The 18,984-nt window shown below is 34.6% G+C and overlaps 1 protein-coding gene across 2 annotated transcripts in view; it reads left to right on the top strand.

The window, feature by feature from the left end:
• The window catches only part of LOC138320547 (uncharacterized), a 263,661-nt gene that overhangs the window by 201,870 nt on the left and 42,807 nt on the right, over positions 1 to 18,984 (top strand). The window contains exon 1 of one of the 2 annotated variants that reach the window (XM_069263582.1): positions 7,691 to 8,487. The exons of the other annotated variant lie outside the window; for it this stretch is intronic. Coding sequence (XP_069119683.1) covers positions 8,482 to 8,487 — 6 coding nt within the window. The 5' untranslated portion in view covers positions 7,691 to 8,481. Of the gene's footprint in view, positions 1 to 7,690; positions 8,488 to 18,984 lie in introns of those variants that run through there. 2 annotated transcript variants of the gene reach the window in all.

Raw genomic sequence — 18,984 nt, 5'->3', positions numbered from 1 at the left:
CCAAGATGGCCGCCACAGCCGCCATCTTGAAAACACATTTTGAACTTCTTCTCAAGTTCTACCGTTGTGATTTGACTGAAACTTGCATGAAATGATCCTGACATGGTCCTGACAAAGTGTTGTTATTTTTCGGGTCGATCAAAAATGCAAGATGGCTGCCACAGCCGCCATCTTGAAAACACATTTTGAACTTCTTCTCAAGTTCTACTGGTGCGATTTGACTGAAACTTGCATGAAATGATCCTGACATGGTCCAAACAAAGTGTTGTTATTTTTCGGGTCGATCCGAAATCCAAGATGGCCGCCACAGCCGCCATTCTTGAAAACACATTTTGAACTTCTTCTCAAGTTCTACCAGTGCGATTTGGCTGAAACTTGCATGAAATGATCCTGACATGGTCCCGACAAAGTGTTGTTATTTTTCGGGTCGATCCATAATCCAAGATGGCCGCCACAGCCGCCATCTTGAAAACACATTTTGAACTTCTTCTCAAGTTCTACCGGTGCGATTTGACTGAAACTTGCATGAAATGATCCTGACATGGTCCTGACAAAGTGTTGTTATTTTTTAGGTTGATCCGAAACCCAAGATGGCCGCCACAGCCGCCATCTTGAAAACACATTTTGAACTTCTTCTCAAGTTCTACTGGTGCGATTTGACTGAAACTTGCATGAAATGATCCTGACATGGTCCAAACAAAGTGTTGTTATTTTTCGGGTCGATCCGAAATCCAAGATGGCCGCCACAGCCGCCATCTTGAAAACACATTTTGAACTTCTTCTCAAGTTCTACCGGTGCGATTTGACTGAAACTTGCATGAAATGATCCTGACATGGTCCCAACAAAGTGTTGTTATTTTTCGGGTCGATCCGAAATCCAAGATGGCCGCCACAGCCGCCATCTTGAAAACACATTTTGAACTTCTTCTCAAGTTCTACCGGTGCGATTTGACTGAAACTTGCATGAAATGATCCTGACATGGTCCCAACAAAGTGTTGTTATTTTTCGGGTCGATCTGAAATCTAAGATGGCCGCCACAGCCGCCATCTTGAAAACACATTTTGAACTTCTTCTCAAGTTCTACCGTTGTGATTTGGCTGAAACTTGCATGAAATGATCCTGATATGGTCCTTACAAAGTGTTGTTATTTTTCGGGTTGATTTGAAATCCAAGATGGCCACCACAGCCGCCATCTTGAAAACACATTTTGAACTTCTTCTCAAGTTCTACCGGTGCGATTTGGCTGAAACTTGCATGAAATGATCCTGACATGGTCCCGACAAAATATTGTTACATCTCTGGTTGATCACAAATCGAAGATGGCTACCATGACACTATATCTAATTAATTTCCTATATGTTAAGGCCCTTGGGCCTCTTGTTTGAAATAAAATTTGTTGAAAGAAATTGAAAATGATCCTGACATGGTCCTGACAAAGTGACACCATATATAATTAGTTTTACTATTGCCAAGGTAGTCAGATGACCGTTAAGGCCCTTTGGGCCTCTTGTTAAACAACTTCTCAAGAACCAAAAGGCCAAGGATACTCATATTGGGCCTGCAGCATGCGGGGATGAAGGGCTACCAAGTTTGTTAAAATGAATGACCTTGATCTTCATTCAAGGTCACAGGGGTCAAAAAGGCTTAAATCTTTAAACGACTTCTTCTCAAGAACAGAAAGGCCCAGGATATTCATATTGGGCCTGCAGCATGCTGGGATGAAGTGCTACCGAGTTTGTTAAAATAAATGACCTTGACCTTCATTCAAGGTCACAGGGTCAAATAGGCTAAAAATCCTTTAAACAACTTCTTGTGAATAACTAAGAGGCCTAGAGACCTGATATTGGGCCTGTGACATGCTAGGATGAAGGGCTATCAAGTTTGTTCAAATGAATGACCTTGGCCTTCATTCAAGGTCACAGGGGTCAAAAAGGCTGAAATCTTTAAAAGACTTCTTCTCAAGAACCAAAAGGCCTAGGATACTCATATTGGGCATGTAGCATAATGGGATGAAGGGCTACCAAGTTTGTTCAAATGAATGACTTTTACCTTCATTCGAGGTCACAGAGGTCAAATAAGCTTAAATCTTTAAAGGACTTCTTCTCAAGAACCAAAAGGCCCAGGATACTCATATTGGGCCTGCAGCATGCTGGGATGAAGGGCTACCAAGTTTGTTCAAATGAATTACCTTGACCTTCATTCAAGGACACAGGGGTCAAAAAGGTTAAAATCTTAAAACGACTTCTTGAGAATAACTAGGAGGCCTAGAGACCTGATATTGGGCCTGTGACATGCTGGGATGAAGCTTAAGGGCTACCAAGTTTGTTCAAATGAATGACCTTGATCTTCATTCAAGGTCACAGAGGTCAAATATGCTAAAATCTTTAAACGACTACATTGTGTTGTGCTAATAGTCAGATGACTATTAAGGCCCGTGGGCCTCTTGTTAGGTCATCTGACCCGAAGGGTCAGGATGACCTATTGTCATCGTGCACCGTCCGTTGTCGTGCGCCATCCACCGTCTGTAAACTTTTTATTCCAACGACATCTTCTCAAGAACCTGAAGGCCTAGGATACTGATGTTGGGCCTGTAGCATGCTGGGATGAAGGGCTACCAAGTTTGTTCAGATGAATGACCTTGACCTTCATTTAAGGTCACAGGGGTCAAATAGGCTAAAATCCTTTAAACAACTTCTTATGAATAACTAAGAGGCCTGGAGACCTAATATTGTGTTCGTGATATGCTTAGATGAAGGGCTATCAAGATTTTTCAAATGAATGACCTTGACCTTCATTTATGGTCACAGGGGTCAAATAGGCTAAAATTCTTTAAACAACTTCTTGTAAATAACTTAGAGGCCTAGAGACCCGATATTGAGCCTGTAACATGCTGGGATGAAGGGCTATCAAGTTTGTTCAAATGAATGACCTTGGCCTTCATTCAAGGTCACAGGGTTCAAATAGGCTAAAATCTTTTAACAAATATGTTGTATTGTACCTATAGTCAGATGATCGGTAAGGCCCATGGACCTCTTTTTTAATATGGTTTTGTAAACCAAGCTGCTGTTCCTTTACATTACAACAATATGATGCTATTTTAGAACAAAACTTTGATATTATGACCTTTCAAGCTGACATCTTAATCTCATCAGTTAAGACATAACAAATTTCCAGAATAAGTATTAGATTATAATTGTGTTCCCGTGACATATAGAATGTGTTTTGTTTGACTGGTTCCCCAAGGTCTTGACAGAAGTCAGAATTACTTATTTGACTTGACACTGATACCCAGTCATGATAGAATGACATTCATGAAACAAACTAAAATTCTGTAACCTTGAATGTCTACACATTCATGATATTTATCGTTTCCCATTTGGATTTTTCAGCCATGGGGGGAAAAATCCCAACAATAATATTTTTGAGATTGTCAATGAAAAATCTGCAACATACTTTTAGAAATCTGCTAAAAGTAATCTTGCCACAATGAGTCTAATTCTAATAATGGTTATAATTTGCTTGGTTTGAAAAGGCAAGACACTGCAACCGACAGTTTGATCATTTTATATCATATTTATTTTAACATGCAAATTAAAGCTGAATAAAATTGAAATGTAGTTGTATCCATGTTCCACATTGTCTTTAACTGTTAAAATAGGCAGTCATATTGGAACTTTTGGTCCAAATTCTGTCATCACAATTTCTTGACAATAACTGATGGATATTTGGGATTAAAAAACCATGAAATAACGATACAGTTTTACCTGTCTATAAATATAACCTAACAGGAAAAAATGTCAATATAGCCAGATGGTCTTTATAAACAGGTCAAATTGAGTTGAAATGGATTATTGTGGACCCTAAAAAGTGGTCACATTAAACAGGTGGTCTTTTTACAGAGGTGGTCGCTAAGGCAGGTTTGATTGTACTATTAAATCATTTTTAGCTCACCTGGCCCAAAGGGCCGGTGAGCTTATGTCATGGCGCGGCGTCTGTCGTCCGTCCGTCCGTCCGTCCGTTGTCCGTCGTCCGTCCGTCAACATTTCCTTTAAATTGCTACTAGTCATAGAGTTCTGCATGGATTGTAACCAAATTTGGCCACAAACATCCTTGGGGGAAGGGGAACAGAACTTGTATAAATTTTGGCTCTGACCCCACGGGGGCAGGAGGGGCGGGGCCCAATAGGGGAAATAGAGGTAAATTCTATAAATCACTACTTGTCCTAGAGTTCTGCATGGATTGTAACCAAATTTGGCCAGAAACATCCTTGGGGGAAGGGGAACAGAACTTGTATAAATTTTGGCTCTGACCCCACGGGGGCAGGAGGGGCGGGGCCCAATAGGGGAAATAGAGGTAAATCCTATAAATCGCTACTTGTCCTAGAGTTCTGCATGGATTGTAACCAAATTTGGCCAGAAACATCCTTGGGGGAAGGGGAACAGAACTTGTATAAATTTTGGCTCTGACCCCCGGGGGGCAGGAGGGGCGGGGCCCGATAAGGGAAATAGAGGTAAATCCTAAAAATCGCTACTTGTCCTGAGTTCTGCATGGATTGTACCACCCAAATTTGGCCAGAAACATCCTTGGGGTTAACAGAATTCGTATAAATTTTGGCTTTGACCCCCTGGAGCAGAAAAAGTGGGGCCCAATAGGGGAATTAGAGGTTAATATTCAAATTCCTTCAGAAAATTAATAATGAACTTGTATTCGGAACATTACTTGGCATTACAAACCAGGTGAGCGATACAGGCCCTCTGGGCCTCTTGTTTCATAAACATTATACCAATTATACCAATTACACTTAGGATGACGGCTAAAATCTATATTTAAAGGGTGTTTGAAATTTAAGGGGTTTAATGTGAACTAACTTTGACAGGAGTAAAAAGGAAGATGGTGTTGCAGTATGTTTGATTGTGGTTTTAATTGCTCCGTAATGTTAATGGTGACATGGACAGTATAATGAAACATCTATGTATTCCTATCAATAGAAATCCCCAAACAATAGCTGCCATTATCCTGTCTTGTTAACCACATAAAAGTCAGCTGGAACACTTAGTTTGAAGTATTGGGATTCATTGACAAGTTACATAAAAGTAATCACTTGCTTCTACAGATCTAAATATCGGCCTGCTCACAATCAATATAGCTGTCCATACACGAGCACACTCCATATTAGCAGCTTTTGTACAGCAACAATAGACACACAAGTTCATTCAGGTTTCATTGTATTAGAACAGAGAAATTTGGGCTATAAGGACAATGTGTGTTTATAGAGTATCGTCAGCTTCACGTAAACAATATATATATAAACGATGTTTTTATCTTCTCCTGAATAAGAAAAACATAATCCAATGAGGCATTAAAAAGAGAATTACATGAAGAATTGTTAGCATCCGATGAGTCTTTGTATAGAAATGGCGGGAGGTTGTAGACAATTGTGATGTTTGCCAATGAAATTGAGGCTTCGGATGCTGGACATGGTGTAAGGGCTCTGGTAATGGTATAATTAAGGAATGGGTCTGGTGTACTTGTCACCTTGTTAAGAGATCATCAGTCAATACTGGTTAAAAATCCTCGGGAGTAATGGACTCTGGCATTCATTACATTGTAATAGCCACAGGTCAGTAGTCCAGATGGTCAATAAAGCATATACATATACCGATAATGCTGACCACTGCTGGACAATGGCTATAGTGCACTTACAAATATAACAAAATTAAACAAAGTACATGCACCCTTAAATCTGATTTCCAAAATATGTTACGTAATGATATTCATAGTCAAACAATTTGGTGACTTTAAGCAGGAAGATAACCAGACTGATCGAATTAAGGTGTTGATGTTGATTTGTCAGGTGAGCGGTCAATAGTTACAGAGATACAGGGATGACCACAGTCATGCTGACCACCTATTGTTAGTTAGACTGGACATTATATTGACCAGTGCTACCTAACAGCTTATCACATTGTAGCCAATAGTCCTGTTAAAACGCCACAAATATTTACCATCATCAATGCAGAGAAGTACTTGACACAGTGCTGGTGGGACCATTTATCATCTCTACTGATGCTTTTTGGCATCAAGAAATTCAAGAGGTATTTCATTTTGGTTTTTATAGATTTAGTTGTATCATCCAGTGATGGTTATACAGAAGTGCTGTCATTAATTCCCTTCTTAATCTCTGTTGGATGATGTTATGTAAAATTAGTAGTAAGATTTTTTTTATGTTTTCTTTTTAGCAATTATATTTTGTAGTCTTTTTTGCTCGGAGAATGTATTTATAATTTGTCGAGGGGACATCCTTGATCTTGAAAAGATTTTAATTTGTTCAGATGTTTATCGATAAAAGATTGGTGACAGAATTAATGTTCCATATTTGACCCAATAAGTCCTCTAATCCTTAATTATAAGTGTCCCTTTTTGAGGCCTTGATTTCACTTACCGCAATTTTAAATAAAAATATGAAAATTGTGTAGGTGTCTTTATTGATTGTTTTTGCAAATTGATTTATTACTAACTTTGTGCAATTATAAAAAAGCTAGTCGAAATTTGGTTCTATTAAGCGATCCCTTATATTACTTGTTTTGATTTCAAAGCACGATTAGCTTAATCACATTAGTGAAATTTCTATTTCTCATTTGCTGCAACAGTTATGATTACATGAACACTTCACTAAAATTGGCAAGTAAGTAAAGAATGGAGTTCTTAAGAATCTTGTAAAAGTTTGTAAAATTTGTATTAACAGAAATTATTTTATCTTGATTTGAAAATTGTCATTAAACTGTGATTAACTTAATCACCTTTTGAGCAACTGGGCTATTGAATCGAATACAGTACTTAGTTAATTAAACTCATATAATCAAAGGCATTATTTACTTCCAAGTATTTTGTAAGTCGATCTTTACCAAATTTTTCACTTAATATACCAAACTGTATTAGACTTTGATAATAATTAAAAACAGGAAATATTTATAGAATTAATGTATTCCAATCTTTATTAGACTGTTAATGCTAAACTTATAAAATTTTAAGAAATGATATATTCCACTCAGTATTAGACTACTAAAAACAAAAAAGATTGATAAAATTAATAAAAAAAAATTATCAAATAAAATAAAACAAAAAAGATATAAAGAATGAATATATTCCACTCTGATTTGAGAATGACTTGGAATATATCAATGGTAAGATTTTTTTGTAAATATTGATTGCTCGCAAAATATGCAAAATATAATTGCACATGGAATAGGATTGTATGCAGTCTCTGGTTTCAATGACATTTCATGTGAGATGAGGCATATTAAATATCATACTCTTATCAAGGAAGGATCAGCTCACATTTGACAAAAGGTTTCTTCGCATTTTTCTTTGTAACTAAGAAACCATTTGTCTTAACATATGACCTTTAACAATCCCAAAAATCTGACATAATGAAATGGTAAGTTTGGGAAGCCCATGTAGGTGTCTGTAGGTGGATGGGTAGAAGGAAGTAAATTGACAGCTACCATAAAACTTCACATCGATACGTGAGCCGTGACCTTTACCAACATATCTGTAAGATTTAAGATATACCTCGCCTTATTGAAGGAGTGAAAAGATGGCTGATCAAATTTATTTTCTAAACATTCCAATTAACAAAAACATACAAAGGTCACTGTTGAAGTATTTTCTAAAATTTGAAACAAAACTTTGTAATGAACTAATTTCATTGTGCCATTGTAACTACTGTTAAAACACATATGTGTATTTGTTGCTGCTAAAACATATACGGTTCTTATAGTAACACTGACGTACTTAAAACAATCTTAGTAGGGCGAGTACCCTGTAGTACATAGAAAAAAGCGTTATCTGTATCCTGGTTTTAGTAACAGGCTGACTCAGAAATTGGCTCCTGTGTATGGATTTCTCTGGGAGAAGATAGACAGCACTAACTCTGGTGCCTCAAGCAGCCCTACTGGCACAACACAGTACTACTCAGTACAAACACTACAAGTCCCAATTTTCAGTTTGATTTTAGTTACTAGTGGGAGTTTATTGGACACTGAAGTTTGTCGCATGCTGTTTGGCGATTGGTCGTGTGGTGGTACCAGGACGCGGGAGACACACGGTGGGTCCTAAGTTGCACCACTGACAATGCTGACAGTGATCAGAGTCATCTACTAACACCCGTACCTGTGTCACTGCCTCGTGTCCCGCGGGAAACAACGTCAGCCAACCAAGAAACAAAGTTAAACAATTGTGTGATGCAATAGAATAGCTCTTTCTGACTTTTATTTTGATGTCAGTAGTTTGGAGGATATTTGGGAGTAGATTTGAAGCTTGTGAATACCTTTGAATGATCCTATAGGTTGATGAAGGTGGCCGCTTGGCAAGTTAAGAACAAAAGAATCCCTATAACAGATTTGGAATAAATATATACAGGGCTGGTTCTCACGTAGGCCAAACATTATCTACCAACGGTGGATCCTCCGAAGACGACAATGAGGGTAAGTAAGGTATTGCCCTGTCCATACTTCACCCATCTTAACTTTTACTATTATTTTAACCTCTGTACTGTATGTACTTCTGTGGTATTACCTTTTTTGCAATCCTTTCTGGGTTTGATATCTAAAGCATCTCTTAAAATCTTTTTTTTTTTTAAAGCAAAAAGCTGAATGTTTTATTTGAGATCGTGTGATATTAATTTTGTGTCCAAGCTCGGCTTCATAGGTATTACATGGTTTAATTTACTGTAGAAGTTATCTTAATATCAAAACTGATTTCTAAAACTTTAATTTTAAATTTCAAAAGAGCTCAGGTAATATAAGTAAAGTTCTATGCATCTCAATCTCAATTGCTTCCATGTTCTTAGGGTCCAATACTATTTAATTAAATTCATCTTATGAACATATGTAGATAATTCCTTACAGGTATACTTAAGATTAACGAGTTAGGTCATCTTTGATCAAAGTTGAAAAAATAATTGTATGTATATAAAAATTTGTTATTTTCCTAAATAAAAATACTTAACATTTACTTAAAGGGACAATTCGCTCAGGCTAACTTAACATTTACTTAAAGGGACAATTCGCTCAGGCTAATTCTTTTATATAACCAAGAAGCAAAATATGGCATGAATGTATTGTTCTACATTTCTTATGAAACATATAACATAAAATATTGACAAATTCCACATTATTGTTTAGTATTTTAATTGATACCGTTGTAATTACAAATCGTTGATCAATACGATTAAGCAGGTACAATTAATATGTACCCTGTACCCATACCAGAGACAAAGTCATGCAGGTGAAACAAATGAACTACATAACCACTGAGAAGGTGATAAAAAGATTTTTTAGGCAAGACATTCACCTAATAAGGTAAACACACTACTGTCAGAGTGATCAGAGCAGTTCTAGACAAAAGTAGCATTACGAGCAACGGACAGGGTTCGGCATACAAGATGTTCGACCACAATGTGTAATGGCGGACAGCGAGCGAGTTTGAACGTTTCACACGCATTTCACCACTATGGGCTTTTCTGGCATATCACAGTAAAACCGACTGATCTAATTTTCATTGGAACTGGGGTTTTTTCCTATATATGTACAAATTTTAATGTTCTCTAAGACTGAATTGTCCCTTTAATTGATATTGATATTAAAACTCAATACCTATCTTAGCATTTTGTTTTCCATTTAAAGAAGAAATATAAGAGTTTTTGCTATTAACATTGTGATAAGCTCATAATACTATAAACTCAGAGAGAATGACCCACACCCTACTATACTTGTAATACTATAGACTCAGAGAATGACCCACATCCTACTATACTTGTAATACTATAGACTCCAAGAGAATAACCCACATCCTACTATACTTGTAATACTATAGACTCCAAGAGAATAACCCACATCCTACTATACTTGTAATACTATATACTCTGAGAGAATGACCCACATCCTACTATACTTGTAATACTATAGACTCCAAGAGAATAACCCACATCCTACTATACTTGTAATACTATAGACTCTGAGAGAATAACCCACATCCTACTATACTTGTAATACTATAGACTCTGAGAGAATAACCCACATCCTACTATACTTGTAATACTATAGACTCCAAGAGAATAACCCACATCCTACTATACTTGTAACACTAAAGACTCTGAGAGAATAACCCACATCCTACTATACTTGTAATACTATAGACTCCAAGAGAATGACCCACATCCTACTATACTTGTAATACTATAGACTCCAAGAGAATAACCCACATCCTACTATACTTGTAATACTACAGATTCTGAGAGAATGACCCACATCCTACTATACTTGTAACACTAAAGACTCCAAGAGAATAACCCACATCCTACTATACTTGTAATACTATATACTCTGAGAGAATGACCCACACCCTACTATACTTGTAATACTATAGACTCCAAGAGAATAACCCACATCCTACTATACTTGTAATACTATAGACTCCAAGAGAATAACCCACATCCTACTATACTTGTAATACTAAAGACTCCAAGAGAATAACCCACATCCTACTATACTTGTAACACTAAAGACTCCAAGAGAATAACCCACATCCTACTATACTTGTAACACTAAAGACTCCAAGAGAATAACCCACATCCTACTATACTTGTAATACTATAGACTCCAAGAGAATAACCCACATCCTACTATACTTGTAATACTAAAGACTCCAAGAGAATAACCCACATCCTACTATACTTGTAATACTATAGACTCTGAGAGAATGACCCACATCCTACTATACTTGTAACACTAAAGACTCCAAGAGAATAACCCACATCCTACTATACTTGTAATACTATAGACTCCAAGAGAATAACCCACATCCTACTATACTTGTAATACTATAGACTCCAAGAGAATAACCCACATCCTACTATACTTGTAATACTATAGATTCTGAGAGAATGACCCACATCCTACTATACTTGTAATACTATAGACTCTGAGAGAATAACCCACATCCTACTATACTTGTAATACTATAGACTCTGAGAGAATGACCCACATCCTACTATACTTGTAATACTATAGACTCCAAGAGAATAACCCACATCCTACTATACTTGTAATACTATAGACTCCAAGAGAATAACCCACATCCTACTATACTTGTAATACTATAGATTCTGAGAGAATGACCCACATCCTACTATACTTGTAATACTATAGACTCAGAGAATGACCCACATCCTACTATACTTGTAATACTATAGACTCCAAGAGAATAACCCACATCCTACTATACTTGTAATACTATAGACTCCAAGAGAATAACCCACATCCTACTATACTTGTAATACTATAGACTCCAAGAGAATGACCCACATCCTACTATACTTGTAATACTATAGACTCCAAGAGAATAACCCACATCCTACTATACTTGTAATACTATAGACTCTGAGAGAATAACCCACATCCTACTATACTTGTAATACTATATACTCTGAGAGAATGACCCACATCCTACTATACTTGTAATACTATAGACTCCAAGAGAATAACCCACATCCTACTATACTTGTAATACTATAGACTCTGAGAGAATGACCCACATCCTACTATACTTGTAATACTATAGACTCTGAGAGAATGACCCGCATCCTACTCATTCACAACTAAACAATGATATACATTCACTTTAAAACAGAATAAATCTCAAGGTCTAAGTGTTTCTGATTAAAACTTTATTGATGAATATATGTATATATACCTCCAAAGCTAAACATATCCGAGCCTCTGTAATGAGATTGAGGAGGAACAACACTTAGTGGTTTTGATGCGGATATCAGAAGTGTTACAGTATCATAAACTTGTATGTAGTATATGATACATATAACTGTCTGGTATACGGTATCATTAACTTGTGTGTAGTATATGATACATATAACTGTCTTTATACGGTATCATTAACTTGTGTGTAGTATATGATACATATAACTGTCTGGTATACGGTATCATTAACTTGTGTGTAGTATATGATACATATAACTGTCTGGTATACAGTATCATTAACTTGTGTGTAGTATATGATACATATAACTGTCTTTATACGGTATCATTAACTTGTGTGTACTATATGATACATAACCGAGTGGTTAAGATGTCCCGACATATTACCACAAGCCCTCCACCTCTGGGATGCGGGTTCGAATCCCATGTGGGGCAGTTGCCAGGTACTGACCGCTGGTCGGTGGTTTTTCTCCGGGTACTCCGGCTTTCCTCCACCAACAAACCTGGCACGTCCTTACATGACCCTGGCTGTTAATAGGACGTAAAAATAAATAAACCAAAAATGATACATATAACTGTCTGGTATACGGTATCATTAACTTGTGTGTAGTATATGATACATATAACTGTCTGGTATACGGTATCATTAACTTGTGTGTAGTATATGATACATATAACTGTCTGGTATACGGTATCATTAACTTGTGTGTAGTATATGATACATATAACTGTCTGGTATACGGTATCATTAACTTGTGTGTAGTATATGATACATATAACTGTCTGGTATACGGTATCATTAACTTGTGTGTAGTATATGATACATATAACTGTCTGGTATCATTAACTTGTGTGTAGTATATGATACATATAACTGTCTGGTATACGGTATCATTAACTTGTGTGTAGTATATGATACATATAACTGTCTGGTATACAGTATCATTAACTTGTGTGTAGTATATGATACATATAACTGTCTGGTATACGGTATCATTAACTTGTGTGTAGTATATGATACATATAACTGTCTGGTATACAGTATCATTAACTTGTGTGTAGTAAATGATACATATAACTGTCTGGTATACGGTATCATTAAGTTAACTTGTGTGTAGTATATGATACATATAACTGCCTGGTATCATTAACTTGTGTGTAGTATATGATACATATAACTGTCTGGTATACGGTATCATTAACTTGTATGTAGTATATGATACCTATAACTGTCTGGCATACAGTATCATTAACTTGTATGTAGTATATGATACATATAACTGTCTGGTATACAGTATCATTAACTTGTGTGTAGTATATGATACATATAACTGTCTGGTATACGGTATCATTAACTTGTGTGTAGTATATGATACATATAACTGTCTGGTATACGGTATCATTAACTTGTGTGTAGTATATGATACCTATAACCGTCTGGTATACAGTATCATTAACTTGTGTGTAGTATATGATACATATAACTGTCTGGTATACAGTATCATTAACTTGTGTGTAGTATATGATACATATAAACTGTCTGGTATACGGTATCATTAACTTGTGTGTAGTATATGATACATATAACTGTCTGGTATACAGTATCATTAACTTGTGTGTAGTATATGATACATATAACTGTCTGGTATACAGTGTCATTAACTTGTGTGTAGTATATGATACATATAACTGTCTGGTATACAGTATCATTAACTTGTGTGTAGTATATGATACATATAACTGTCTGGTATACAGTATCATTAACTTGTGTGTAGTATATGATACATATAACTGTCTGGTATACGGTATCATTAACTTGTGTGTAGTATATGATACATATAACTGTCTGGTATACGGTATCATTAACTTGTGTGTAGTACATGATACATATAACTGTCTGGTATACGGTATCATTAACTTGTATGTAGTATATGATACATATAACTGTCTGGTATACGGTATCATTAACTTGTGTGTAGTATATGATACATATAACTGTCTGGTATACGGTATCATTAACTTGTGTGTAGTATATGATACATATAACTGTCTGGTATACAGTATCATTAACTTGTGTGTAGTATATGATGCATATAACTGTCTGGTATACGGTATCATTAACTTGTGTGTAGTATATGATACATATCTCTGTCTGGTATACGGTATCATTAACTTGTGTGTAGTATATGATACATATCTCTGTCTTTATACGGTATCATTAACTTGTGTGTAGTATATGATACATATCTCTGTCTGGTATACGGTATCATTAACTTGTGTGTAGTATATGATACATATCTCTGTCTTTATACGGTATCATTAACTTGTGTGTAGTATATGATACATATAACTGTCTGGTATACAGTATCATTAACTTGTGTGTAGTATATGATACATATAACTGTCTGGTATACGGTATCATTAACTTGTGTGTAGTATATGATACATATAACTGTCTGGTATACAGTATCATTAACTTGTGTGTAGTATATGATACATATAACTGTCTGGTATACAATATCATTAACTTGTGTGTAGTATATGATACATATAACCGTCTGGTATACGGTATCATTAACTTGTGTGTAGTATATGATACATATAACTGTCTGGTATACGGGTATCATTAACTTGTGTGTAGTATATGATACATATAACTGTCTGGTATACGGTATCATTAACTTTTGTGTATTATATGATACATATAACTGTCTGGTATACGGTATCATTAACTTGTGTGTAGTATATGATACATATCTCTGTCTGGTATACGGTATCATTAACTTGTGTGTAGTATATGATACATATCTCTGTCTTTATACGGTATCATTAACTTGTGTGTAGTATATGATACATATCTCTGTCTGGTATACGGTATCATTAACTTGTGTGTAGTATATGATACATATCTCTGTCTTTATACGGTATCATTAACTTGTGTGTAGTATATGATACATATAACTGTCTGGTATACAGTATCATTAACTTGTGTGTAGTATATATGATACATATAACTGTCTGGTATACGGTATCATTAACTTGTGTGTAGTATATGATACATATAACTGTCTGGTATACAGTATCATTAACTTGTGTGTAGTATATGATACATATAACTGTCTGGTATACAATATCATTAACTTGTGTGTAGTATATGATACATATAACTGTCTGGTATACAGTGTCATTAACTTGTGTGTAGTATATGATACATATAACTGTCTGGTATACAGTATCATTAACTTGTGTGTAGTATATGATACATATAACTGTCTGGTATACAGTATCATTAACTTGTGTGTAGTATATGATACATATAACTGTCTGGTATACGGTATCATTAACTTGTGTGTAGTATATGATACATATAACTGTCTGGTATACGGTATCATTAACTTGTGTGTAGTACATGATACATATAACTGTCTGGTATACGGTATCATTAACTTGTGTGTAGTATATGATACATATAACTGTCTGGTATACGGTATCATTAACTTGTGTGTAGTATATGATACATATAACTGTCTGGTATACGGTATCATTAACTTGTGTGTAGTATATGATACATATAACTGTCTGGTATACAGTATCATTAACTTGTGTGTAGTATATGATCATATAACTGTCTGGTATATACGGTACATTAACTTGTGTGTAGTATATGATACATATCTCTGTCTGGTATACGGTATCATTAACTTGTGTGTAGTATATGATACATATAACTGTCTGGTTATACAGTATCATTAACTTGTGTGTAGTATATGATACATATAACTGTCTGGTATACGGTATCATTAACTTGTGTGTAGTATATGATACATATAACTGTCTGGTATACGGTATCATTAACTTGTGTGTAGTATATGATACATATAACTGTCTGGTATACAGTATCATTAACTTGTGTGTAGTATATGATACATATAACTGTCTGGTATACGGTATCATTAACTTGTGTGTAGTATATGATACATATAACTGTCTGGTATACAGTATCATTAACTTGTGTGTAGTATATGATACATATAACTGTCTGGTATACATATCATTAACTTGTGTGTAGTATATGATACATATAACTGTCTGGTATACAGTATCATTAACTTGTGTGTAGTATATGATACATATAACTGTCTGGTATACAGTATCATTAACTTGTGTGTAGTATATGATGATACATATAACTGTCTGGTATACGGTATCATTAACTTGTGTGTAGTATATGATACATATAACTGTCTGGTATACGGTATCATTAACTTGTGTGTAGTATATGATACATATAACTGTCTGGTATACAGTATCATTAACTTGTGTGTAGTATATGATACATATAACTGTCTGGTATACAGTATCATTAACTTGTGTGTAGTATATGATACATATAACTGTCTGGTATACAGTATCATTAACTTGTGTGTAGTATATGATACATATAACTGTCTGGTATACAGTATCATTAACTTGTGTGTAGTATATGATACATGATACATATCAACTTGTTGTATATAAAAGTCTGGTATACAGTATCATTAACTTGTGTGTAGTATATGATACATATAACTGTCTGGTATACAGTATCATTAACTTGTGTGTAGTATATGATACATATAACTGTCTGGTATACAGTATCATTAACTTGTGTGTAGTATATGATACATATAACTGTCTGGTATACAGTATCATTAACTTGTGTGTAGTATATGATACATATAACTGTCTGGTATACAGTATCATTAACTTGTGTGTAGTATATGATACATATAACTGTCTGGTATACAGTATCATTAACTTGTGTGTAGTATATGATACATATAACTGTCTGGTATACATATCATTAACTTGTGTGTAGTATATGATACATATAACTGTCTGGTATACAGTATCATTAACTTGTGTGTAGTATATATGATACATATAACTGTCTGGTATACAGTATCATTAACTTGTGTGTAGTATATGATACATATAACTGTCTGGTATACGGTATCATTAACTTGTGTGTAGTATATGATACATATAACTGTCTGGTATACGGTATCATTAACTTGTGTGTAGTATATGATACATATAACTGTCTGGTATACAGTATCATTAACTTGTGTGTAGTATATGATACATATAACTGTCTGGTATACGGTATCATTAACTTGTGTGTAGTATATGATACATATAACTGTCTGGTATACAATATCATTAACTTGTGTGTAGTATATGATACATATAACTGTCTGGTATACGGTATCATTAACTTGTGTGTAGTATATGATACATATAACTGTCTGGTATACAGTATCATTAACTTGTGTGTAGTATATGATACATATAACTGTCTGGTATACAGTATCATTAACTTGTGTGTAGTATATGATACATATAACTGTCTGGTATACAATATCATTAACTTGTGTGTAGTATATGATACATATAACTGTCTGGTATACAGTATCATTAACTTGTGTGTAGTATATGATACATATAACTGTCTGGTATACAGTATCATTAACTTGTGTGTAGTATATGATACATATAACTGTCTGGTATACAGTATCATTAACTTGTGTGTAGTATATGATACATATAACTGTCTGGTATACAGTATCATTAACTTGTGTGTAGTATATGATACATATAACTGTCTGGTATACAATATCATTAACTTGTGTGTAGTATATGATACATATAACTGTCTTACGTATCATTAACTTGTGTGTATAGTATATGATACCTATAACTGTCTGGTATACAGTATCATTAACTTGTGTGTAGTATATGATACATATAACTGTCTGGTATACAATATCATTAACTTGTGTGTAGTATATGATACATATAACTGTCTGGTATACAGTATCATTAACTTGTGTGTAGTATATGATACATATAACTGTCTGGTATACAATATCATTAACTTGTGTGTAGTATATGATACATATAACTGTCTGGTATACAGTATCATTAACTTGTGTGTAGTATATGATACATATAACTGTCTGGTATACAGTATCATTAACTTGTGTGTAGTATATGATACATATAACTGTCTGGTATACAGTATCATTAACTTGTATGTAGTATATGATACCTATAACTGTCTGGTATACAGTATCATTAACTTGTGTGTAGTATATGATACATATAACTGTCTGGTATTTACAATATCATTATCTTGTGTGTAGTATATGATACATATAACTGTCTTTATACGGTATCATTAACTTGTGTGTAGTATATGATACATATAACTGTCTGGTATTTGGGATGTGGTTAGGATAGCACTCAAAACTGGGACAATACTCCTGTTTTAATTTGGAGTATGTTTGTGTAATTGACTTGTAAAATTGGGACAAAATTTCAGATATTTAGGAGGATATGTGTGCTTATGAAAATTACATTTGTAATTGATTTGCAAATTTATGATATAATAGGGCTTATCTTTTTGACAATTTTGTAGTTAGGAGGTTTACTTGTGTGGAACACAGGGACAATACTTTGTGTAGTACTTAGTACACTGAAATTATTATGTGTGATCAGAACAATACTGATATTGTTGTGTGTAATGCTTTGGTCACAACGATCATCCGGGATAAAGGGTATTATGGAAAACACCAGTGGTTTTGCCATTTTTCCGACATCAGACAGCACCAGTCAAAAATTTTGTCACACATCATTTACATAAAAAGGAGGCCGTGAGGTAATCATACTATGTCTGTTTCGAAAGAGATTTTTTTGAGGACCGGTGAGGCAGTGAATATCGACCGAACATATAATGCTTATCGGGTAATTTCATATGATGTCAGGGCAATGATCGGCTTATTCACCGGACATCGTACAAATATCGTCAGCGTATCTTGTGGTTGGACAGTACTTACTTTATGTGAAATGGGACATTAAAACTTGTATGTTATTGATACAGTTAATACTTTTATGAATATTTCATTACAAAAATTCATTTTTACCTTTCACAATCATGTATTGAGCATAAATAAAATGCATAATCAGCTGATTTATTTTTTAATCACCTTTCAAAGCAAACATATAAAATTGGTTATAAATTTTAGATAAAGTGTGAGTTCAAATATTTAAAAAATAAATTCTTTTTAAATATGAAATTATTTTTTTTTGGTAAATTATTTGAAAGTCAATCTTGAGTAAACATGGAAGCACATTGCATTTGAATTCATTGTTTTTGTACATGATAAG

The sequence above is a fragment of the Argopecten irradians genome, chromosome 4, assembly GCF_041381155.1.
Source record: "Argopecten irradians isolate NY chromosome 4, Ai_NY, whole genome shotgun sequence".
Lineage (NCBI taxonomy): Eukaryota > Metazoa > Mollusca > Bivalvia > Pectinida > Pectinidae > Argopecten > Argopecten irradians.
The sequence above is the reverse complement of the archived record's forward strand: the minus strand, read 5'-3'. Positions and strand labels throughout refer to the sequence as shown.